The 25,459-nt window shown below is 38.7% G+C and overlaps 1 protein-coding gene across 2 annotated transcripts in view; it reads right to left on the minus strand.

The window, feature by feature from the left end:
- Positions 1 to 7,835: 7,835 nt before the first annotated feature.
- LOC135139023 (myb-like protein X) overlaps positions 7,836 to 25,459 on the minus strand; it is a 40,976-nt gene continuing 23,352 nt past the window's right edge. For both annotated transcript variants that reach the window (XM_064069089.1, XM_064069091.1), the window contains exons 2-6: positions 18,712 to 18,798; positions 18,266 to 18,456; positions 17,956 to 18,214; positions 9,518 to 13,304; positions 7,836 to 9,453 (exon numbers count right to left, since the gene is read on the minus strand). In XM_064069089.1, coding sequence (XP_063925159.1) covers positions 8,624 to 9,453; positions 9,518 to 13,304; positions 17,956 to 18,214; positions 18,266 to 18,456; positions 18,712 to 18,792 — 5,148 coding nt within the window. In that variant the 5' untranslated portion in view covers positions 18,793 to 18,798 and the 3' untranslated portion in view covers positions 7,836 to 8,623. The remainder of the gene's footprint in view (positions 9,454 to 9,517; positions 13,305 to 17,955; positions 18,215 to 18,265; positions 18,457 to 18,711; positions 18,799 to 25,459) is intronic.

Here is a 25,459-nt window from a genome sequence, read left to right on the forward strand (position 1 = left end):
CGCAGCGTATTTCCCCCTGTGAGGGTGGTGCCGTTTCCCCCCCTCCAAAACAATTTCTGTTAATTATTTCTTGCGCTCTCGACAGTGTATGCACTTGTATGAAAGAACTTCTTCCCGCCATTTTTCAAAACAAAAAAAAAAAACACAACGTAGGTTCTCATTTGTTAGACGATCACAGCCAAGGCCAAACTTTGAATTTTTGAATTTTTCGCGGGCCTTTCAAACTGTTTCAAGGTCAAACTTTAAGGCGGGAAGTTTGGGTTATCACAGAATTTGTTGCCGCGTGACCAGGATACAATGTTGCATACTGTGTTGAGGGTTGCATTTAATGTTGCATAAATACTCATGTGTTTTGATTTAGAACAGGCGAAGTGATCAGCTGAAGAAATGGCCGAAAGACGGGAACGCAGCAGCGATAACCGTGACGACCCCGACTTCCGGATCACGGACGTGTGGACAGATCACACGCAAGCCACGACCTCTAAGGGTAGCCGAAGAAGCCCTAGCAGGGAACCGGAACGTTCCTTCGAAGGACGCTCGAGGAGCCCTAGCCAGGAACGCGGCAGACGCCGAGAGCGACGTGAGAGGACCCCAGACAAACGACGTCACCGGTCCTACGAGCGGAGCCGATCCAGGTCCCACGACAGGGGCTGGAGGCGATACGCTTTGGACCTCGAGCGACGATTGGCGACGACATCTTTGCCCCGCCCTTCTTTTTCAGGCACGCGAAAGAAGACGCTGGAGTTCTTGCGGGAATTCGAGGATTACTGCGCCGAGACGCACACGCCCCCCTCCAGCAAGCTGGGAGAGGTGTTGAAGTGCCTCAAGGGAGACGCGAGGACATGGGCGACGGCCAGCCAAGACAGCTGGAGCACCTACGAAGACTTCCGCCACGACTTCGTGGAGTTGTATTGGCCTGCACACCAACGCAGGGCCGTGGCTGAGGAGGTCCGGCGAGGACGTTTTGACCCCCACCGAGACGGGCTCATGGTGGACTATTTCATCAACAAGTACGGGCTCCTGAAGTCGGTGATGTTACCAGACAGCGAGCTCGACACCATAGACAGCGTCATGAGGGTGTTCCCGGACGACGTCTGGAGCGCATGGAGCACCATTCCACCGAGGGAAAGGAGTTTTGCCAGGGCTCAGGGGTTCCTCCTTGGACGTGGGTCCGGTCGAGAACGCAGGGACTCTGACAGGGGTTCGCCCCACCGAAGGCGTGAGCGCCGATCACCACCACGCAGGCGTCGTGACGATTCCAGGTCACACGCTCCTGTCCCCGCGTTGCCTGCTCAGGCACCCTTTAACCCCTTTTCGCTTCCTCCGCCCAGCACTTCGGGAAACGCCAGGAGGACACGTTGGTGAGGCAAACGTATCTGACAAAAGGTTCCGAGTCCTCAAATAATTTCCCACTGATCAAATTCGTCCCTGAAGGGTACACTTCGCCCGAAATTGTTAATGCCCCTTCTGTTCTAGGTTCCCGAAACCGAAGTGTTGTGGTCACGTTTTCGCCCCCACTGGCAGCCCGCAAACTGAGGGGACGCTATGGTCGTGGGTATCTTGGGATCTGCCGTCTGGGCTGGGATAGGAAAGCCAGAGGCCTGGGCCCAAATAAAGCCGGGATTCCGACGCCACTCTGTGTGAAACTTCACCCGGTAATCTCCATCCTGCAGCGCACGAACCTTGTGGGGGACGTTTTCGAACACAGCTTTTCCACACTCCAGCAACGCCCTTCAGATCCCCCACCAGATTTCGGAAGCTGCTCTCTTCTGCCCCACATTGCCATCACAATTTTTGGTAGGGAACTTCTGGCTCTGCTTGATTCAGGAAGCGAGGTGACTTGCATGAACGAGGACGAATTTTCCGCACTTTCGAGTGGGCGCAGAATCGCCACACTCCCCGTTTCATCCACTTTCATCCGAGGCGCCACAGGTCATCAAAGCCACCGGATCAAAACGCAGGCGTGGTTGCAATTTTCAATTGATAGCAATTTTCTCTCTTCTGCTGTATTTTTAGTTGTGAAAAATTTGGTTCGGCCTGTAATTCTGGGGATGGATTGGTTAAATAGCGCCAATGCTTCCCTCCATTTTCAAAGTGGCCAACTCCGGGTTCGTGCGGACGGCCGCACACAGAACTTCCCATTTCAAGTGGAATCCGCCGTGTCCGGGCCTGGACCCGCTTTGGACATTTCCCACACATTGATCGGTGCCGACACCGACGCTCCCAATTTAGCCCAAACCATCACCCCGATTTCGATTCTTGAAGAAAAGGTCCGTTCCATCGCTTCTTTGGACCCCTCTCAACAACGCCTTCTCCTGACATTGTTTTCACGACACCAGACCGTTTTCAATGAACTTCCCGGTCGCACCGACAAATACGTGCACGTCATCCAAATGCACGACACCACCCCTTTTGTCAGGAAAGCGTACCCAATCGCCTTCAGCCTTCGACCTGAAGTTGAGAAGGTCATCGAACAAATGCTTGAATTGGGCGTAATCAAACGCGAGGCTTCACCGTTCGCGAGCCCCATGACTGTTGTGAGAAAAAAGGATGGGTCTGTGAGAATCTGTTTGGACGCCCGATGGGTGAATAAGCAGATGATTGCAGATTGCGAAGCACCCCGCCCCCCTGAAGATCTTCTGCAATCTTTTCGGTCCATCAGGTTCATGTCCACGATTGACTTAAGAGCTTCGTATTGGCAAATTCCACTGAGTCCCGAGAGTACCCAGTACACTGCCTTTCTTTTCAACGGTCAATCGTACACCTATCAAGTGTTGCCCTTCGGCCTTAAAACAGCCGTAGGCTCTTTCAGCCGTGCCATGGACCTCATTCTCGGCCCCGAAGTTCGCCAATTCACCGTCAATTATATTGACGATTTGCTGATTGTTTCCGATTCATTTGATCAACACTTGCTTCATCTTGACATGGTTTTAACCCGCCTGCGTGACGCCAAATTGACCATCAACCTTGAGAAGTCTTCCTTTTTGCAAGAAGAAGTTCGCTTTCTGGGTCACATTCTTTCATCGAATGGCATTGCCACCGATCCCGACAAGATCAAGGCCATCCAAGAGTTTCCAGCCCCAAAATCACAAAAACATCTCCGAGCTTTTTTGGGTGTGTGTGGTTACTATCGGCGGTTTAGCGATCGCTACAGTGACTGCATCGCCCCACTCACTCGCTTGCTTCGAAAGGGCGTTCGTTGGATTTGGTCCACCGTTGAACAAGAAGCTTTCGATCGAACCAAACAACTTTTCCTCGACACTGTCATGCTGAAGTTTCCCGACTTCGAGAAAACCTTCTATCTTCAAACTGATGGTTCCGGTGTAGCTCTGGGTGTTGAGTTATACCAACTCCTGGAGGATGGTGAACACGGTGTCATCGGCTTCGCAAGCAGGGTGTTGCGAGGTCCGGAATTGTTGTACACCGTCACCGAAAAGGAGCTTCTGGCGATCATCTTCGGATTGCAGAAGTATCGAACTATTCTTCTTGGGCATAGGTTAGTCATCCGCACTGATCATTATGCCCTCAAATTTCTGAAGCAGTGTAGGCTGTTGAACGACCGCCTCACTCGCTGGTCATTGCTTCTTAACGAGTTCGACTATGAAGTTGAGCACATTCCAGGAAAACAAAATGTTGTCGCCGATGCACTTTCGAGGTACCCCTACGAAAGTAGTGGCATCCCTGTTCGCCCCCACAACTCTCCGGTTGTCGCCACATTTTCTGTGAACGAAACCGAAATCATTTCAGCCCTTTTCACCACTTCTGGCATGGAAGATCTCACGAAACATTTCCACAACCTGAGGAATCTTCAACTTCAGGACGAGTTTCTGGGACCCCTCTTTCTTGCAAAACTCCAAGGGAAAAATCTGTGGGGGAAGAATCGCCTCTATCGCCTGTTGAGAGTCCATGAGAACACTCTCATCTTTTTCCACCCGTCCGACGGCTGCCCCAAGCTACCACTTCCAGAAGTCTTAATCGACGATGTGATCCAAACTTTCCACGAGCAATATGGACATTTTGGCATTTCCAAGGTTCTCTCACTCATCCGTCGCTATTTCTTTTTCCCGAAAATGCGAGCTCGAATTGAGAGGGTTGTTAAATCTTGTGACCTCTGCCAAAGATCCAAATTTCCGAATAGGGCACTTTACGGGAAAATGCACTCTGTGATTGCCGAGAAACCTGGCGACCTTGTCACCGTCGACTATTACGGACCCCTTCCGCAAAGTCGTTCTAGGGTCGCCTACATTTTCGTGGTCATTGATGCTTTCTCCAAATTTGTCAAGCTCTACCCGCTCCGCCGTGCTCAAGCAAAAATTTCTGCCAAAAAAATCGTCGATGATTTCCATCGAACACTCCCTGTCAGAGTTGTCCTTAGTGATCACGGTACCCAGTTCCAGTCCAAACATTGGCAAGAAACCCTCAAAGAGTGGGGTATACAACCCACTCTCTCCTCCATCCGCCATCCACAGTCTAATCCCACAGAGCGTGTCATGAAAGAACTCAGCCGTCTGTTCCGTGCCTATTGTCATGACTCTCATGCAAACTGGTACTCAATCCTTCCAAATATTGAGCTGCTTTTCAACGTGACACCTCATCTCAGTACTGGCTTCTCGCCATACGAGATCATCTCCGGCAAAAATCCCCCGAACCCCTTGACAAATCTCATCGAGCCTCTTCTTCCAGTCGTCGCAGCAAAACCTCTGCAACAGATCCACAGCGAGGCACTTTCAAACCTCCGTCGTGCCGCAAACCAACGGAAGAATTCCAAGAAAAATCGCTGCGACGTATTCCAAGTAGGCGACTTTGTCCTGTTAAGGGAAAATCCTATCTCAGATGCTGCCAACAAAATTTACGCCAAATTTTCCCTCCTATATTCTGGCCCGTACCTTGTCACGGACAAACCCCATCCAAACGTCTACACCCTCAAGGATCCCGTCTCGAACTCCATCAGAGGCAACCATAACATCACCAATTTAAAACTGTATTCATTTCACCATTGATACTGCGTTTGTTCTTTTCATAGGTACACTTGGAATCGGGGGGACGTGTCCAGAAGAAAGAAGATAAAAATTCGATTGGCCTTCCTTTAGGTTAGCGTTTCCAGTCGCTACGCATAGCTCCGCTCCGAAAACGCTGGGGGACGACTGTAAGGATCCAATTCGAATTTTTAAATTTCAAATGAATTTCGCGCGCGCAAGAAACAGTTGGTGAGAAGAAGAAAAGAAGGTTGGCAACCACCCCAAGGAAACAGGCGTGCGCAAAGCGGGTGGTTTTGTCTCGTGTAAAATCGGGCACTTCGCTTTGACCGCTTGGAGAGAACGGTCGACTTTCTTTCGAGCGCTTCGAGCAACAGGTTGTATTTTTGATTGTGAATTATTCTGTGCCTTTTGCTGTTGTTTTTGCGTTTCCAGTGTTGGTCCGTTCCATTGGAAAATCTAGCAGCCCCCGTTGAGCCATTGGGTGTTCCTGATTTCTCACCGTTCTTACGACGAGGTTTTTGTGTTCCTGTTGGCGGTAAGCTGTGTCGAAATCTTCGCATCTTTGGAGAGGTATGTTTTGAACACCCGTTTCGCGGCGAGTTTCAAGCCCCGACGATGCTTCTGACCTCGTGACACTTCGACGCGTGCGCTTTTTTCCACTAATCTCGTTTTTTTTTACCTTTCATTTAAAATCCGTTGCAGTAGGGCTTTACAGGAAGTGATTTCTAGTTCGGGCCATGCTTTATTTAGCTATATTTGTGAAATCTGTATTTTGGATGGCGGCAAACGAGTTGTTATTTTCACCGTCCTTTGTTCAGGCAGCGGCCATTTTGAAGCGTCCATTTGTTTCTTTTAATCGAGCACATGTTTTGACTGAATCTATTGAACAAAATAACAACATTGTGGGTCATGGGGGGACGTGCCTTTATTCTTTGGATTTAGCACATTGTTTATACAACGCCACAGGATTCATCGTATTTTTGCATCGCATATTTTCGACGCCTATTAATTGGAATGACGAATTCGTCCAACGCCATTTTGCAACTGCAGATTGTCTGCCATGTTTGTTTATGTGGTTTTGTTTGGGGAAATGTATGTGTAATAATGGCCCACAATGCAGCTAAATAATTTCACGTTTGAATTTTAACTAATAACTTGACTGGACACGAATTAATATTAATCACATGTAAATCTGTTAACTTTACAATCTTTCACCTCATGCAATTTGTCTTTGTCTCACAATTTTAGCTTCAGTAATTTTCTTTGTTGTATAATTTGAATTGAACGTAAATTTCCATGCTCTGCAGTTTTGACCTAACATGATATTTTATTTGCACAAGTTTATTTCACACCAGATCTTTGTTTTATAAATCTTTGCTAAGTTTTGATCATATAAATGTTTTGTTGATGAATGTTTCTCTCATATAAATTATCTGATGTCCAAATTTAATCTCAATTAAGAATTATTTGTTGTTGAATTTTCGTAAGAGTGTCTGGCGAATTTAAATGTTGCGTATTGCTCTTTGTTGAAACTTTAACACTTGTTCGGTTGTCATTTAATATTAGAGTCATAGAGATTGAATATTTAAATAGAATTGAAGGTAAATAACACATAACTCGTAGTGTACGTGGGGCGCGCGACTCCTTCTCAAACTGACGGGATTAATCGCGTCACCTGCACAAGTCCGCGGGTTTTGTATAGCTTCAGGGGGCGATCGCGGGTTTTTAACGCTGCCGGTTTCGTGATAGCCGGGACCCCACTACGGATCTGCGATCGTAACCGCCTCGTTTCGCAGGGCACGTTCGTAATGGAGAGATGCGTGTGAGCAGGCGTTGGTGTAGATAGAATCACCGTCGTGGGGGAGAACAGTGACGATCAGGAGTCCCAACCTCTACTTGCGCTACAACGCCCCCCTCTGGGTATTTTGCTGTGCTCGTAAATGAAATTGATATATTTTGTTCTATGTTTTGTTCGATCGCCACACTCTCATAATGATTCGGGTTCTGCCATCCAATTTACATATGTGTAGGTCTTGTGTTTGTTCGGTTTTCATATGTGTAGGTCTGTCAATTCGCGAGTGTTTTTCTTTCACATATCTTAAGGGTTTTGAAATGTAATAAAATGTCGTCCGGGAATAAAACCAAGGGGGTTTTTGCGCTGAGGGGTAAATCTTCGCAGCGTATTTCCCCCTGTGAGGGTGGTGCCGTTTCCCCCCCTCCAAAACAATTTCTGTTAATTATTTCTTGCGCTCTCGACAGTGTATGCACTTGTATGAAAGAACTTCTTCCCGCCATTTTTCAAAACAAAAAAAAAAAAACACAACGTAGGTTCTCATTTGTTAGACGATCACAGCCAAGGCCAAACTTTGAATTTTTGAATTTTTCGCGGGCCTTTCAAACTGTTTCAAGGTCAAACTTTAAGGCGGGAAGTTTGGGTTATCACAAGATGATTTATTGCCAACCGGTAAGCTTAGTGCGAACCACACAAAGGGGGTATTTATTTGCGGTCAACTACTTTTATGATGGCCATATAACCTTATAGCTCTTGGTTCACTATACAATCACCTGTTTTTAATTTAATTGTTTTTTATACATATAATAGTTATTACAAATTCATTGAAAAATGGACAATTCGGGTTGAAATGAGCCTTTTTATGTTGTTAACTTAAGTTACAATATAAAATCATTTTACCTGCGTGTTCGGTTTCGATATTTTCATTAGTTTCTGATAACAAACTAGGCCGTACGTGTCTTAATGCAGCATGTTAATTATAGGTTGCCAATACCGTAAAAATTTCCCGATAAGTAGCAACACTAAATCGTTAATTAGAAGCGTACTTAAATCAAAGTCAGAAATATATTTTATCAACTTTTTTAATAACACAAGTGCTGAAATATACAATACCACACTACACTCCGTCCCATTAAAGCCCATGGAGTGAAATGCGAGTGTGGTAAAAAATCAACAATCACTGTGCTAAGGCACTCTCACATAAAAAATGTATCTACATAGAAAAATTGACTTAGTGATAACATTTCATCATGAAAAATTAAAATCATACATTTTCTATTCAGTGCACAAATCTGGTAACTACTTATACATAAATACAACAATATACAAACAATCAAAAAATAAAATAAAATTTGAAAAGAACACAGTCGCACAAAACTGTCCCTTTTGCTCTAAACTTAATGCCCTCAAACAATTATTTACAAGTAAAACAAAAATAAATTATACACTCGCAGACATGATGATAATTAAAATGGAATGTTCATATAGATTTTTTTCAACAGTAACCTTCTAAAAATATATACATCTCTGTCAAAATTCAAAAGGCAACATCTTTTTTTTTATAATACTGTGAATGAGCTGTAACATCAATTGTGTCCATTAACATCCATTTAAACTTTATCATACCGGTGCACCGTTAATAAACAGCTGCCTCCGAAAAACATCCTTAAACTCCACAAACATAAACAATTTTCTAATTTTTTTGAATTGCACTCGTGCATAAGCAATATATATCGACTCTTAATATCATAGGAACAAATTATCATCATCATTGGTGTTAACACAATCTTCCAAACAAACAAAAGTCCGCCATAACCGCAAAACAAACAACAAACTTTGGTCCCTTTTATCACTAGTAGAGTTTTCGTTTTTTAGCCAACAACTCCACGGCTTGCGACCTCTCCAGTTTCACGAAAGGCTGAGGCAAACCGGATTTACGCTTAAAAATTAACTTAGGAACACCCTGTGAGTCCCGCTGATACACCGAATAATCCCCCACCCCTTTCTCGCTCCGACTCGAGTCGGAATCCTCCGAACTGTCCTCCGTGTACAAATTCCTAAACCGCTTCTTTTTCCGCTTCTCCGGTACTTTCTTGAAATGAAGTTTGAGATCTTTGTAGTCCCTCTCACCTTTCACTTCGTACGTCAACTTCTTCTCCTCTAACATCTTCCGCTTAATTTCTATGAATTTCTTTACTTCTTCTAATTCTTCGCAATTTAAACTACCTTTATTTAGAAACCGGTCTAACAAAACCGTTAGTCTATCGAAGGGCTTGGGTTTACTTAGTTTAGGAATTTTTATATTTAGGGAGTTGAGTTTTGAATCAACTACGTCTTTGTACACTTGGAGGCTGTCGTCTTCGGAATGGTACGAGAACTGGGAGGAAGAAACCGGAGATGGGGTGGAAACACTTTCTATGGGTTTAATATTAAATTCGTTCACGTCTATAATGCACTTCCGATTCGTCGTCGACATAACCTCATCTTTGATGGGGGATTGGGGCGACGGAGTATCGTTCTCCCAGTTGCTTGGAGCCATTTTGAGGGGAGATTTCTTCAACTCGGCATCTTTAATCACGTTTTCGATTGAAAGTTCCACTTCTTCGACTATTTCATCGTTCACGTCACCAGTCGAAGTCACCGTATCTTCCATTATTTTATTCTGCATTTCTTCTTCTTCTTCTAAAAAAAAAAAACAGAGAGAGTTAGTACTTTTAAATTTAATAACAATAAAACATATTATTACCCGGCTCGAAGTGAGTCGGAGCTTTCCGCTTCCTGCTATTATACTCCTCCAAACTTAATTTCTTTCTATCAATTTCTTCTTTACTTATTTCTCGAACAACCGTTTCAAGATTAAACGTTACCTTCTTTGGGGTTTTAGGGTTCCTTCTTTCCGTTGTGTCCTTCATGGAAGTCTTCTTCATTCTGCCGTTATCTTTATCAACTTTCTCTTTGAGCGACTTTATTTTGTTAACGGTTTCTTCTAATTTTGATATGGTTTTCTTCGGCTTCGCTGTTTCTTCAGCTTTCAGTTTAATTTCTTTGGCTACGTTTGATATAAGAGGAGAATTATTGACATATAGCTTCTTCGCTGCTTTCGTAGGAAGCTTTTCTGCTTCTTTAGTTTCTTCTAATTGTCTTCGTGCTATCATTTCTTCAGCCAGTCGTACCACGTCAGCGCTGTTTGGAGGTGTTCCTTCCTTCACCACCTCTTGCGATTCTTTATGGTACTCTATCGTCTCTTCTGGTTTTTCATCTTTTTTATTATCTTCTACTAGTTTGATTTCTTCTATGGGAGTTGGAGGGTTGGTTATTTCTTCACCGGTAGGTTCAGTCTGGTGGGGATCGGTTGGTTTTTGGTTGTTTTCATCCACAATTGGATGTGATATTGATTTCTTCTCTTTTAACGATTTCCCTTCTGATTTCGTTTCTGTGCGCTCTGAAATTTCTTTTTCCGTTGTATTTACAGTAACTGTCTCCTCATTGATAACAGGTTTTACTACTTCTTGTACAACTTTGTCGTCTGATTCGTCTTTCACATTTTCTAGTGGTGGCAGTTTTCTCTCGTTTTTAATTAACCTGGTATCTTCATATATTTCTTTTTCTTTAGTGGGTCTATCGTCTACTGTATTTACGGATGTTGACAACTTCCTTTCTTTCTTTCCAGATTTTGGACTTTCTTCTTGAATAGTTTTCAGCTTTGAGGTTTCGTCCTCTTGCTTAGTTCTTATGGTTAGTGACAACTTCCTCTCTTGTTTCCTCACTTTAGTACTACTTTCAGAAATCTCTTTCTTCTCCTCTTCATTATTTACAGATGTTTGAGATGTTAACCTTCGTTCCAACTTCTTTATTTTGGAAACTTCCTCTTGTTTATCTTTATCTTTCCGTTTCACATCATTTTCGTCCACACTATTTTGCGGCGTTAACCTCTTGTCTTGTTTCTTCGTCCTCAAAACTTCTTCGTGCTTATCTTTCTTTTTCACGTCTTCTTCGTTTACACTCGTTTGTGAGGTCACTTTCTTTTCTACTTTCTTGGACGACGAGATATCTTTTTTCTTTGGCTCTTCACTAGTATCTCTCTTAGTTTCAGTTTTGGTCTTCTTTACCACCTTATCATTTTCTTCTGATTTCTGCATCTTTTTCGTTTTAGAACGGTCTTCACTCTCTTTTCTTTCTTCGGTTCTTATTTTCTTGCTGCTAGAGCGTCTTCTCTCTTCGCCGTCCTTTGATCTTCTTTTTTCATCTCGTCTTCTGTTGGTCTCTACTATTTTCTTTGTGTCTTCTTCTTCTACCACCGTGGAACTCTTCGTATCTTCTTTTACTACCGTGGGATTGTGTACAGTTGTTTCCGTTGAAGCGTTTTGTGTGGTTGCATCATGAGTTAAATCTAGAAATACTTCATTCTCTAGGATTTCTTCACCGATGACGATTTCGCTTTGGTACACACTAGAGCTAATTTCTTCTAGATGTACGTCAGTCTCCAGGTTTTCTGCTACTTTTTTAGGAAGAATTTCTTCACTTTCAGCAGATTGTTGTACATTACTTTGAGATGGGTCAGTCTTTGGTGAACTCTCCTCAGACGGTGCAACTTCTTTTTGTTGCGTTGTATGCTCGTCGTCTAACTTTTCGCTCAATTCAATTAACTGATTTTCCTCGTCTAAATTTTTGGCCAAATCAGTTGCCTCATTTTCGTCGAGTGGATCAATGTTTTGCACTGTTTCACTAGTCGTTTCAGGATTTTGGCTACTTTCTTCAGTCGTCGTCAAACCCGTTTCTTCACTAGCTGGATCGTTTCGGTTAACGTCGATCACTAATGATTCCGACAACGGTAGTACCCGCAACACTTTAGTACCATTAAGATGGTCGATGTTTAGTTGCACCCAAGCACCTCCTATTTCTAAAATTACACTATCATCGTCTACGGATATCGCGTTTCTGTATTCCATTTCGTCGTTTACAACTTCCTCGTCGTTCACTTTGTCGTTGGTTACACTTTCTTCGGTCACTTCTTCTTCCGTTCCTTTAGGCACAAATTGTAGGCTATTTCTCCGTGTTTCCGTAGGAGAACTTCCAATGTTGTTGATGATATCGTCAACTGAAAAAATGCGTTGGGTCCGTTTGGTCGTACTAGTTAAGACACTTTCTTCAGGCACTTCTTTATCTTCTTCGGTTTCCTCTTGGTTGGTTGTTTCGTCTTTGTTGTCAGTGGTATCGTCGAACGCCACGTCAGGTACTGTTTCAGCTTTGCTTTGAGTTTCTTGTTGTTTTTCTTGTTGTTTTTCTTCTTCTTTTTCCGCGTTGGAGTGTTCTTCTTCACTTTTGCCGCGTTCTGCGTCAATTTTGGCCTGTTCTTCGTCTATTAGAGGCATATCTTTGATTACTGACACTTCGTTTGAAACGATAACACTTGTCTCTGCACTACTTTCGTCGTTCTTCTCTTGTATTTCCTCGGAGGGGTGGGTGGTTTCTTTTTGTATTTCTTGCTGTTCTTCGACAGGTTGGCTAGATTTGGTTATTTCATCACAGACTTTTTCGTTTTGATTTTCGTGGTAAGGCACTGTTGGAGTTGCTTCAATGGTCGTCTTCTCCGCTTCTTCGGCTAGCATGCAGTCGGGTTTCTGCCCAGCCTCTACAATCTGAACGTTCACCGTCCTCTCGCCATTCGTTTCAGTGGTTTCTTTGATTTTGACTACCGAATTATCTAAAGCCCCCGTTTTGATAATGTATTGGCCGTTTTCCGTGGGCACCAGCGAAACGTTTTCTAGACACTGAGGAATATCGGAAGAATTTATAACGAAAACTTGCTCGTTGCTACTCGATTCGTTATTGTGTATCCTGATATTCTCTTTAAAAATGGGGGTGATGTCCGCCCCCTCCTCCTCCGCCCAGTTTTCTATGTAGTGCCTCAGCCCCCCGCTTGCCGTCCTGTTGTCGGCAGGCTCCGGGGAGATTTGGTGTCCCGCCATATACGGGTTGGTCCGGCACGTTTGCTGGTAGTAATCCTGGGGTATCGACGTCCTCCTGTGCTGGTAGTGCTGGGCGTACTCCGGCGGCGTGTACTGGGAGTAGTTTGGAGAAATCTTCTGCGGGGAAGTACCATAGTTCATCATGTGGACGTTCCGAGGAGATATACTCCTTTCGGTGTGCGGATTGAGGGAGGGGTATTGGGTGCCAGTTACTCCCATTTGGTTGGACCGAGGATACTCCGGATGCTTGTAGTTGCAGGAGGACGGGTAGTTGTACGGCTGGTAGTTGTAGGAAAGGTTATTTTGGAGGTGCGTAGGGTAGTACCGTTGGTTTTGGGAGTACATTCGGTTTTGGTCCATGGAGGGGTAAGTGGTTTGGGATTCGCGGATGTGGTGGTCGCTCATGATGGAGCGGGCCATGGAGGGGTTGATGCGTTGCAGTTTCGCCAAGAAGTCGTTCTCGGGAGGCGGTGGGGGGTACTTGCGGCACTGGGAGGGCATGTTGTACTTGGGGATTTGAGGGTACTGCTGGTATTGAGATTCGGGCTTGTAGCCGGGGTGGACCTGCAACAAAGACAAATAAATAAATAAATGTCGACTTTATTACCAAACAAAATATTTGTTGTTGGGTTATAACAGTGTCAAATTGAAGTCTTTGGTCAAGTTTTAACAATAATCATCACGGTTGCAGAATAGATAGGTTAGTTCACTAGTGGTTTGGGATGGCTATGTATCTATTGCCTCTAATTAATCATACCGATTCCGTCACCACAGTTTCCCCAACAAGCGTAGCTAATTCTTGCTGTTTTCCCAATCGGAAATATGCGTATTTTCAACTGACGCTAACACGTGGTGTAATGTTGATTTATTGTTTCTAAATACACAGTTCATATTAGGATGTTAATCGTTAACTAACACAATTTAACAGTCATGAGATTGTTCAGACAAAGTATTTGCTAGGACATTTTATGAGATTCACTTGGTCAGACCTCATCCTTTGTTTATCAAGTTATAAATAAGGTTTCTGGATGCTTATACTTAAGCGTTACATCATAACACTCCTTAATTCCTCACACAAGATTGCTAATAGTTCATTTACGGCAGTTAAACTAACCTAAAGTTGTCCCACTCTGAGAAAAGGACCGTGGAAAGTGTGGTAGGATTCATAATATCGTGCACTGAGGGAGTGTATGGCGAATTTAAATGTCGTTTATTGCTCTTTTGAAACTTTAAGACTTGTTCGGTTGTAGTTTAACATCAGAGTTATAGAAATTGAACATTTAAATGGAATTGAGAAACACGTGGCGGAAGCGGAGTGTGCGGTTCCTTGTCGAGCTGGCGGCGCGCCATTTGTACAAAAGACGCAGATCTTGAATAGAAGTCAGGGGAGCAGAACGTTTAAGGTGTTTACCTGCATAACTTAGTCGCAGCTTTTTTTTTCCTTTTTTTTGTCAGAGGAGGAATAAATGATTTTGTGTCCTCCATATATTTTGTGCTTTATGTAGCGGTACTTTTCCAATCTTGAGGTACATCACTTTGCATCTGAACGTATTCCGGCAAAAAAAAACAAACACAATGTAATTTTTGAATTTTTCGCGGTCTTTTCAAATTTTTGTTCACATGTCAGGCGGGATGTTTGGATTATCACAATATTATTGCTTTGAATCGTAGCGACAGAACTCGACCTTCATTATCATGTTTTGAATTTAATTTGACATTGACAGGCCATGTGTGTATGGAGCCCTCGTGCAAATACGTTTATAGAGCCCAGTCTGCCTAGATTCGAAATTTAAAGAATCGCACATGACAGATGAATAATTATGTGCCAAGTTATTAGTTCTAATTACAGATATAAATTCAATAGACTTTATTCCTTCTAGTTTTATTATAAGATTCTAAGTACTGGTTATGATACTAATTTATTAATTAACAATCTTTCGTTCTCTTTCTATTTCTTCACGATGTATTTGTAAATTATAAAACAAACATTATAATTTATTCCAGTTCCAGGAATTCAGTTAAAAAAAGTTTAATTTATTGGGAAAAAATCACTTGTTCGTATTTTTTATATCTATTTATACAAATTATTTTAATTTTTAATTTTCTATATTTAAACTTTGACAGTTGCGTTTGCTGATGGATCTTACATATGTGAAACATGTCACGATATAAATAAATATATTTGTTCCCAATACACACCCCAATTGTTTTCAATCAATAAATCATTATGCTATGTTTGTTTATTTTTCCAAAGTACAAGTGCTTTACAGAACTTATGAATTGTGATATACTGTGATTGTGACAAACGGTAACAAGTCAAAGTCCCCATATTAGTAAGATATTAGTTACCAACTTAACTGTATCAGGACACTATTGTTAGTGAATAGACAGTCCGAAAATATCCGGCTATCTAACAACACTATACTAGGACTGGACACATGACACACGCCGATTTTATTCACCGATCAACGTAACAAGAGAAGTTAAAAAACTTTTTTTTGTTTTTTGGTGCTTTTTTGTTGTTATAAACATATAGCAGTTTTAATTAAACAAGCAATTAAAATATAGTTTTTTTCCGTATACTAGGAAGTATTTGTTATTTAATAGAGTCAAGGTTTCCTTCAAAATGTCAAAAATTTTAAAATTTGAACTAGGTACTTGGCCGACAACGAAATTTTAAATACAGGTTAGAGCAAATAATTTTGTCTTATGCTAATTTGTTTTAAAACAAATCTTTTTGTATTCACTAACATCTCTAATAATAATAATAATATGCATCCGTATTCACAGTACCTTTACTCCGTAGTAATTTAGATTATTTAAAAAAAGAATGATCAATTAAAGTAGCTGATTTATTTGTTATTCTCGTAGGTTCGTCAATAATTTGTGACGTGGACACACCGTAGTTAGTCATACACTCTGCTAATGAATAAGAAATCTGAACATATTAACATTGAAATCTCCCGTAACTCAAGAATATACTCAGATAAAAAATCCTCAAATAGTCCTCAATGGATTACCTCTTGACCCATAAACAACCCTTACAAGCATTCTAACATTATTAGCTTTGCATTTAAACCACATAAAGTGGAAGACCAAATTTTGCGTCATTTGTGTCAAAATTTTCAGGCGATATGTCTAACACTAGTCCTGCGTGATTAGAAATTACTGAGTCTGTTGGCAGTTCTGGATTTTTAGTTGAAATTGAGAATTTAGATCAGGGCAGGTATGGGTGGGGCTTAATTTTTGGCTTTATTTTTTTTTTAATATACATAGTATTCTTTGAACAACACAATACTCAAAAACATGTTTTTAATTTCTCCTAGAGACATAAGCATTTTGCAGTTAAGCTCCGCCTTCTTGGCTCACGACGAATAAAAAAATCATCACAATTGAGATAGGGTGGGTGGGCGGGGCTACATTTTGCCTTTTTTTCTTAATATGTGTAGACTTATTTCGACAACAAGAAACTTAAAACATGTCTAAAATGATAAATGTTTGTAATAATCAACTTAAATCCTCCACTTTTCTCCTACGACCCTTTTAAATACGGCAAAAGTTGAACATCAAAGTTACTATCAAGCCTCACTGGAGAAAGCAAAAATACTTAAAAAAAAAAACAAAAAAAAACGTGTTTTAAAACCAATAAAACAAACTTTTTTCACACTTACATCGATTATCATTGTTGAGAATCCACTTTGTCACTTTTGTCTGGACTTTATGTTTCGCATAATCACTCAACGTGGCGCTAAAATCGACCATACTGCAAATAACAATCATCTTTGATTGTTTGAAATTACAAATCGGCTGTGCTACTTGTTCAAACATGAAAAAACAGAGTGTCTATTAAATGTGTACAATATGATCGAAAAAAACGTCGTCCAGTCAGCCATGGAATTAATTAAAAAAACTGTGTTGGCAAAAGCTACGTTGTCAGTCCCGTGCGTTTTTGAAGTTACGGAAAATTCTTCTATGCATCGCATTAAAGAGTGATAACTTGGACAATAAAATTTTATGTTGCATGTCCAGCATTTTTTTTTTATTACACTGATAATACAAATGTCAAAGTAGCAGGTAACTTCAATGGAAAACAACACTAGTAGCAGATATTTTTTTTTACGATCGCTATGGGTTCATGACTTGGAATTATTCCAATCGGTACATTTTTGACAACCATGTGACCAAGTCGAAGAACTGCCCTTTTACTTTAGTAATATTTGTGGTTAACTGGGTATAAAGACTTTTATCGGGTACAAAATTTTACGTTAACTATGTGACATCCTCAATCCTACAATTCCCAACATTTACTGCTTTGTTATCTTAGAATTTTATCGGATAAAAACGACAATTCTAATAACATAATAAATTCTTTATTCTAAAAATAAATACATTGGATGAAGTTTAACTACCGTGTATAATGTTTAATCCAAGCTTGATAAAAAAATAAGTTATTACAATACATTATTTAACAGACTTCACTAGTATTTAAGATGCATGATGTAAATGTAAATTTATTCACAACGAAATGTCATTATCACAGTTACTACACCACTATTCACTGGATTAAAATGGCAGTAGTTCCACGGAATCTTTAAAACTTCCTGGATACATGTTTTTGCAAATTCATCTACAACGTATAAAGTAGACTTATTCTTCTTGGAATGTTGCTTTGCTTAATTTAGCCACTCAGGTTTACCAAACTGATTTTCAAATGTATTACTGTGGGGTTCCAATCACTGAATAATTTTACATTTAGTCCACGCTCCTGTTGGAACTGTATTTACCTTCTTTTTCTTTCAAAACCCCAGCTAGTTAATGCAACAAATAAAATTGTTATAAACTTACCGGTATCTATCATGTCACTTCAGATTTTTCTTCACCCACCAAAATTCACTAAACTCGTCCTTCATCTTTCACCATTTTGGAAAACGGTTTGATATTTGGTATAAATAAAACACGTTTCAGACAAACTAACGAATAGGTTAGTTAAATATATAATGACAAACGCATTAAAACAATATTTAAAATAGCCGGCTCTCTTAGTGATGTTAAACATGTTGAGAACCGCACGACTGACTCGTCGCGAGTCTTTACACCAGTTTAGCATAAGAGTCAATTTTGTTGCAGTATGCGTTCGTTACTCGTTTTACTTTATAGTTCGGTCGACAAAGCGGCACCTCAAAACTCCCGTCGCCACAAATGAATTAGTGGTTACCTGAGGTTCCTTATGCAGGTACTGATGGTGTACGGAGGCGGCATCTGGTGGATAGCTCTGCTGCCTCGTGAGGTTATCGGGGTAATTCTGCTTCATGTGCGTCTGCTGGCTGATGTTGCACATATCCATAAAATCCTTATGGACCTCTTTGTGTTTTTGGAGGGCGGCTGGGATATGATCTACATGTTGGATGGACTGAGGAGGAGTTTCAGCAATTTCTGAATACTTCACTTGAGCTGGGGTTTCCTTATATGGCAAACTGCAACAACGTCTGGTTAACCACGAAGACAAACCAGTTGGCAATTTTTACCTATAGTCAGGATACTGGTGCTGATACCTATAATAGTCATTTGGTCTAGCTGGGTAGTGATTGTGCGGAGGGACCCTAGCGATGTGGCTACTTTCAACGGAAGTGTTCAAGTCCGTACTGGAATTTTTGTCGGTGCCATCTTTCTTCCGAAACTGGCGAAGCGAGCTTGTCGTGTTCCCACCGTTAGTTTGCTGTGACAAAATAACAACTGTAGTAATAACCCCGCTAGCAATTACTGGTTGCCTATAACTACAACCCCGCCACTTGATAAACACACTCGTCTTAATTATTACGGTCCAACTTGACCAACATTCTAAAAATAGCGCTACTACTATTCCAATTTCATTATCAAGTAGTATCTTCATTTTTTCAAAAAAAGTAAGAGTGACGGTTGTGGTTTAGGCAACCCGGAAGGCCGCGTAAAGCTCTCCTCACGCTGGACTTACCGATATGTCAGCGTGAGCGAATGGTGGTGATTGGTGGGAGTTGGCAGCTCCTTGGCCATACTGAAGTCCGGCATGCTGCATCAGGCACTGGAATTTCAAACATACTAAGTGCAAAATATTGAAATGTGAATGACCAGTCGTGTCAACAAAATGTTGCCAACTGGACAAATATTTGTGGAATTCTTTACATGGCTGATTAGTGCTGGTCGGTGTTAATCAAGAAATGAGTCGCCGGTCAATGTTGAACGAGTCAGACGGTTACCTAAGCGTGTTTAATTGTAAGTGTATCGATTAATGTTAATAATTTATATTTTTATTTGTCTATTAGTGTCAATAATACATATATGTTGTTGGTATATGGAATTAATGGGAAGCATTAAGGGAAATTAATCGAGCGCTTTTCCGACGATCGAACGGAAGAGTGGTCACGTGGTGGTGACGTCAGATGATGTTTATTTTGAATTGCGGTGGTAAATACCTATAAGACTGGAAAATTCAGATGGTTTATTGCTATTTAAATGTTGGCTTAATGTGAAGACAGGTTTCACTTTTTCTTAACACTATATCGACTGTGTGAACTTCTTGGAGTGGAAAATGCATTAACACTGTCAACCGGTGCAACTATCACTTGTTTGTTTTTGTGAGACGTATCAACCAATTAGCAATTAATTAAACAACTACAATTACACAGCAACATACCGTGAAACGGTGACTGATTAAAGACCGTTCCTACAACTACTACTAGCGTCCTTTATGCCGTTAAGATCGAGAACACGTATAAAATTACTGAAACATTGGAGTGTAGTTTCAAATTGCGCTCGAACAAACACCATATTTGACATTCTTTAGATCAAATAGCCGTCAAGTTATATTTGACTGTGTAATTTGTGCCTGTATTAGAATAACATGTAGCCGCTGGATCACTAAATAATGACTCCTTAGAACTATTTTTGACAAAACGCGAAGATTAAATAAATGGAACGTAGAATTGAAACATGTACGACACGTCAGACGAGTAAATAAATCCATCAAATGACTCTCGCGTCTATAATTACCACCGAAGAAAATATTTAATTGATAACAAATAATGAAGTTGTAATTATAGACTACTTATCTATAGATATACTAAATACATGACATACACCTAGAGAATTCGATTTGCAATACTCAAGGGCCAAAGTTCAGACAGAAGTTGTTTTATTGTAGACTTTCGGCTGTGTTTCTCATTTCAACAAGGGCTCGTATGCAGGGTCGCTAGAGTGTATGAAAACGGTTAAATATTTTGAGAACCAACTGTACAAATCAACAGAAATTAGGTATAGATACTAGAAGTTGTGCTCTAACTATTCGTCAAAAAATTTTTTTTGCAAAAATGGTGCATGGTGAAAACGAACTTTTACTCAAGTACCTAGTGACACTTTAACAAAAATTGATCGAAAGTTATTTCGACAGAACTTCCCTCGCCCCTGAACTGCAACCCCACAAATTGCGTTTCTTTATTTTTTTTTTGTTTCAATTTTTTATTTTATTTTTTGTTTGTTTTTTAAAATTCTCAGTTTTTCAATGTTTTGATTTACAACTTTTCGGTTTTTTGACTTTTAGATACTTTAATTTTTTTTTAATTCTATATTTCTGTGTCTCGATTTTTCATTTCTTTAATTTTTAATTTGCAATTTTTCAAGTTTTGGCTTTAAATATGTAATAATAATCCTAATTTTAAAAAATTTTCACTTTTTCAATTTTGCGATTTTTCAATTATTGGATTTTAAGTTTTTCTTTTGTTCTAGTTAATTTTGAATTTCTCGACATTTAATTTTTCAATTTTTCGATGTGTCGACGTTATGTTTTTTGACTTTACAACTTCGACGACTCCATAATTTTCCGATTTTACAATTATTGGGTTTTCCAATTATTCGATTCGATTAATTTTTTCTTTCCAATTTTTTGATTCATTAATTTTTTTCGGTTTTTAACTTTCTCAATTGTTAGTTTTTCATGTTTCAATTTTTCGTTTGTCGAGTTCTACCATTTGCAATCTTTCGATTTTGCTATTTTTCTTTTCTTCAGTTTTTCGATTTGCAATTTTCAGATTTTTCAAATATTTTCCAAAAAAATATTTAAAATTGTTCCAATCGACTGAAAATTGGGTGTAAAATTGTGGATAATTTTCCGCCAGTTACAAATCCAAAATCACCTTCACGACATCTATTGAAATAATGGTAAAATCTGGTTTCAAAATTTTCCAAAAAAATGGTTCAAATTGGTTCAATCGTCTGAAAATTGGTGTCAAATTGTAGATGACGTTCCGCCAGTTACAAATCCAAAATTATCTTCACCATATCTATTCCAATAAAAGTAAAATTTTCAAAAATTTTCCAAAAAAAATGGTTAAAATTTGTTCAATCGACCGAAAATTGTTGTCAAATTGTACATAATCTCCCGCCAATTACAAATTCGAAATCGCCGTCACGATATCTGTTCCAATAAACAAGAAAAGTGAAATCAAAATTTCCAAAAATTTTTCAAATAAATGGCTAAAATGGGTTCAATTGACTAAAAATTAGTGTCAAACTGTATATAATCTTGCGCCAGTTACTAATCTGAAATAGCTGTCACGACATCTGTTCCAATAAACACGAAAACTGAATTCAAAATTTTCACAAATTTTCCAAAAAATGGTTAAAATTGGTGCACTCGACTTAAAATTGGTGTCAAATTGTATATAATTCTTCGCTAATTACAAATCTGAAATCGCCGTCCCGATATCTCTTCAATAAACACGAAAAGTGAATTCAAAATTTTGAAAAATTTTCCAAAAAAACTGGTTAACATTGATTCAATCGACCGAAAATTGGTGTCAAATTGTAGATAATCTTTCGTCAGTTACAAGTCCGAAATCACCTTCACGACATTCATTGCAATAAAGGTAAAATACGATCCCAAAATTTTCAAAAATTTTCCAAAAAAATCATTAAAATCGGTTCAATCTACTGAAAATTGATGTCAAATTGTAGATACCCTTCCGCCAATTACAAATCCGAAATCGTCTTCACGACATCTATTGTAATAAAAGTAAAATATGATTCCAATGTTTTCAAAATTAAAAAAAAAAAAACTGGTTAAAATTGGCTCAATCCGATTACAAATCTGAAATCGCCGTCACGATATCTGGTTCAATAAATACGTGAAGTGAATTCAAAATTTTCAAAAATTTTCCAAAAAAATTGGTCCAAAGAGTTTAGACAGTACTTCCCTCGCTGTCGGAAACGTGACGACTGTACGCCTATTATGTTTTTTTTGCATTAGATTTCAAAGCATTCGGTTTTTTAGTTCTTGATTAAAGCAATAAAATAAATTTGCGCATTCATTAAATTTTTTGAGTCACCCTGTATATCCAAATCCAAAAAATATGAATGGAATGATAAATAACAAGAAGAGACTCATCATATTTTGTTCATTTTAGACAGGATTTATTCAGCAAAATTTTGGGGTGGCGTCATCCACTTTTTAGGAGGGATGAGCAAATATATTTTGATCAAAACGTTACCATGCTTATGATAAATTTAAAACATTTCCAAGATTTCAAAGCATTCGGTTTTGTAGTTCCTGATTAAATCAATAAAATATATATGCGCATTCATTAAATTTTTTGAGTCACCCCGTATATCCAAATCCAAAAACTATGAATGGAATGATAAATTACAAGAAGAGACTCATCATATTTTGTACATTTTAGATAGGATTATTCGGCAAATTTTTGAGCTGACGTCATCAATTTTTTGGAGGGGATAAGCAAATATATTTTGACTAAAAATTTATTATGCTCTTTATAACCTTAAAACACTAAAGCATTCGGTTTTGCAGTTCCTGATTAAATCAATAAAATTAATGCACGCATTCATTAAATTTTTTGAGTCATCCTGTATATGCAAATCGAAAAAATATTAATGGAATGATAAATCACAAGAAGAGACTCATAATATTTTGTACATTTTAGATAGGATTTTTTTAGCAAAACTTTGGGGTGGCGTCATCCATTTTTTAGGAGGGATGAGCAAATATATTTTGATCAAAAATTTACCATGCTTATGATAAATTTAAAACATTTCCAAGATTTCAAAGCATTCGGTGTTGTAGTTCCTGATTAAATCAATAAAATAAATATGTGCATTCATTAAATTTTTTGAGTCACCCTGTATATGCAAATCCAAAAACTATGAATGGAATGATAAATTACAAGACGAGACTCATCATATTTTGTACATTTTAGATAGGATTATTTGGCAAACTTTTGGGCTGACGTCATCAATTGTTTGGAGGGGATAAGCAAATATATTTTGACTAAAAATTTATTATGCTCTTTATAACCTTAAAACATTTGCAAAATCTCAAAGCATTCGGTTCTGCAGTTCCTGATTAAATCAATAAAATTAATTCACGCATTCATTATTTTTTTTAGGTCACCCTGTATATACATATTCAAAAAATATGAATGGAATAATAAATTACAAGAAGAGACTCATCATATTTTGTACATTTTAGATAGGATTTATTCAGCTAAATTTTGAGGTGACGTCATCAATTTTTTGCAGGGGATAATTAAATATATTGTGATTAAAATTGTATTATGCTAATCATAACTGTAAACCAACTGCAAGATTTCAAAGCATTCGGTTTTATAGATTCCAAATTAAATGTCAAAATGTTGTTCCGTAATTTTGATTTTTTTTCCAAAAATCTGGACGTTTCGGGTAAAATCTCAATTCGGAGTCGTAAACTACATGTGTAAGACTATATTATTTGATACAATTTAAAATCCAATTACTATGTACAATTTTGAAGTGACGTTTTACCATCTACATGATATACCTAATATAAATATAAATTTGACAACAATCGGCCCAGTACTTTCGGAGATTATCTGTCTAATAAAAATCCGGGACGGCAGACAGACGGACCGACAAACGGAAACGGGAGACCTATTTCTTGGTCTTGTAGAGGTCATGAAAGATCGAGAAAATGTAAAAGTAGAGAGTCGGCCGACGGACTATATTACAATACTTCCTTCGGGAAGTAGAAATGGTTAAAATTTGTTCAATCGACCGAAAATTGTTGTCAAATTCTACATAATCTCCCGTCAATTACAAATACGAAATCGCCGTCACCATATCTGTTCCGAAAGACACGAAAAGTGAAATCAAAATTTCCATAAATTTTTCAAATAAATGGAAAAAATTGGTTCAATCGACTGAAAATTGATGTCAAACTGTATATAATCTTCCGCCAGTTACAAATCCGAAATCATCTTCACGACATCTATTGAAATAATGGTAAAATATGATTTCAAAATTTTCAAAAATTTTCCAAAAATATGGTTAAAACTAGTTCAATCGTCTGAAAATTGGTGTCAAATTGTAGATAACCTTCCGCCAGTTACAAATCCAAAATAATCTTCACCATATCTATTCAAATAAAAGTAAAATTTTCAATAGTTTTCCAAAAAAATGGTTAAAATTCATGATATCTGTTCCAAAAGACACAAAAAGTGAAATCAAAATTTCCAAAAAATTTTCAAATAAATGGCTGAAACGGGTTCAATCGACCGAAAATTGATGTCAAATTGTAGATAATCTTTCGCCAGTTACAAATCCGAAATAATCTTCACGACATCTATTGAAATAATGGTAAAATATTATTTCAAATTTCAAAAATTTTCCAAGAAAATGGTTAAAATTGGTTCTATCGTCTGAAAATTGATGTCAAATTATAGATACCCTTTCGCCAAGCACAAATCCAAAATAACCTTCACCATATCTATTCAAATAAAAGTAAAATTTGATTCCAAAATTTTCAAAAATTTATCAAAAAAATGGTTAAAATGTCTAAAAATCCACTGAAAATTGGTGTCAAATTTTGGATAATCTTCTGCCAGTAACAAATCTGAAATCGCCGTCACGATATCTGTTCCAATAAATGCGAAAACTGAATTCAAAATTTTCAGAAATTTTCAAAAAAAATGGTTAAAATTTCTTCAATGGTTCCGCCAGTTACAAATCTGGGATCGCCGTCAGTATATCTGTTCCAATAAACACGAAAAGTGAAATCAAAATTTTCAAAAGTTTTCCAAAATAATTTGCGTTTAGCGAAGAAACTGAATTCGTATACCACAGGTATAAGAGTATATTTTTGTATAACATTAAAAAATCATTTAAAAATACGGTTCATTGAGATGATATCATCAAATTATTGGTGGGGTTGACTAACCAAATTTTGATTAGCATTTAACGATCTACATGATATTTCTACATACATATAAAATTATACATGTATACAACAATCGGTCGAGCAGTTTTGGAGATTATCCGTCTAACGAAAATCGACACAGACAGCAGAACAGAAAATGGAAGACCTATTTTTTCGTACTCCAGCAGTCATGAAACTTGTTCAACTTACTATGGTTCAGGGGTGTAGGAAGTTCTTTCTAAATAAGTTTATCTAGAGGTTGCATCGTTGAATAGCAAAGATAAGTTTTATTATAACTCATGAACGAGGACTTTAAAATAAAATATATTATCCAGTAAATGGATCTTCAGGGATTTGATTTCTCATGAACGGTATCGGATTCATTGCATTATTGTTTAAATATAAATTACTGAAATGTTATCAGTGTTATGTTTTATGAGGTTGGTAAGTGCATTACAACAAAATCGTAAAAAGAGTAGATTTTTCAATATTCGAAATTGTGTAT

This window comes from Zophobas morio, unplaced genomic scaffold (genome assembly GCF_036711695.1).
Source record: "Zophobas morio isolate AGI-343-1 ecotype UQ-CSIRO unplaced genomic scaffold, CSIRO_AGI_Zmor_V1 ptg000030l, whole genome shotgun sequence".
Taxonomy (NCBI): Eukaryota; Metazoa; Arthropoda; class Insecta; order Coleoptera; family Tenebrionidae; genus Zophobas; species Zophobas morio.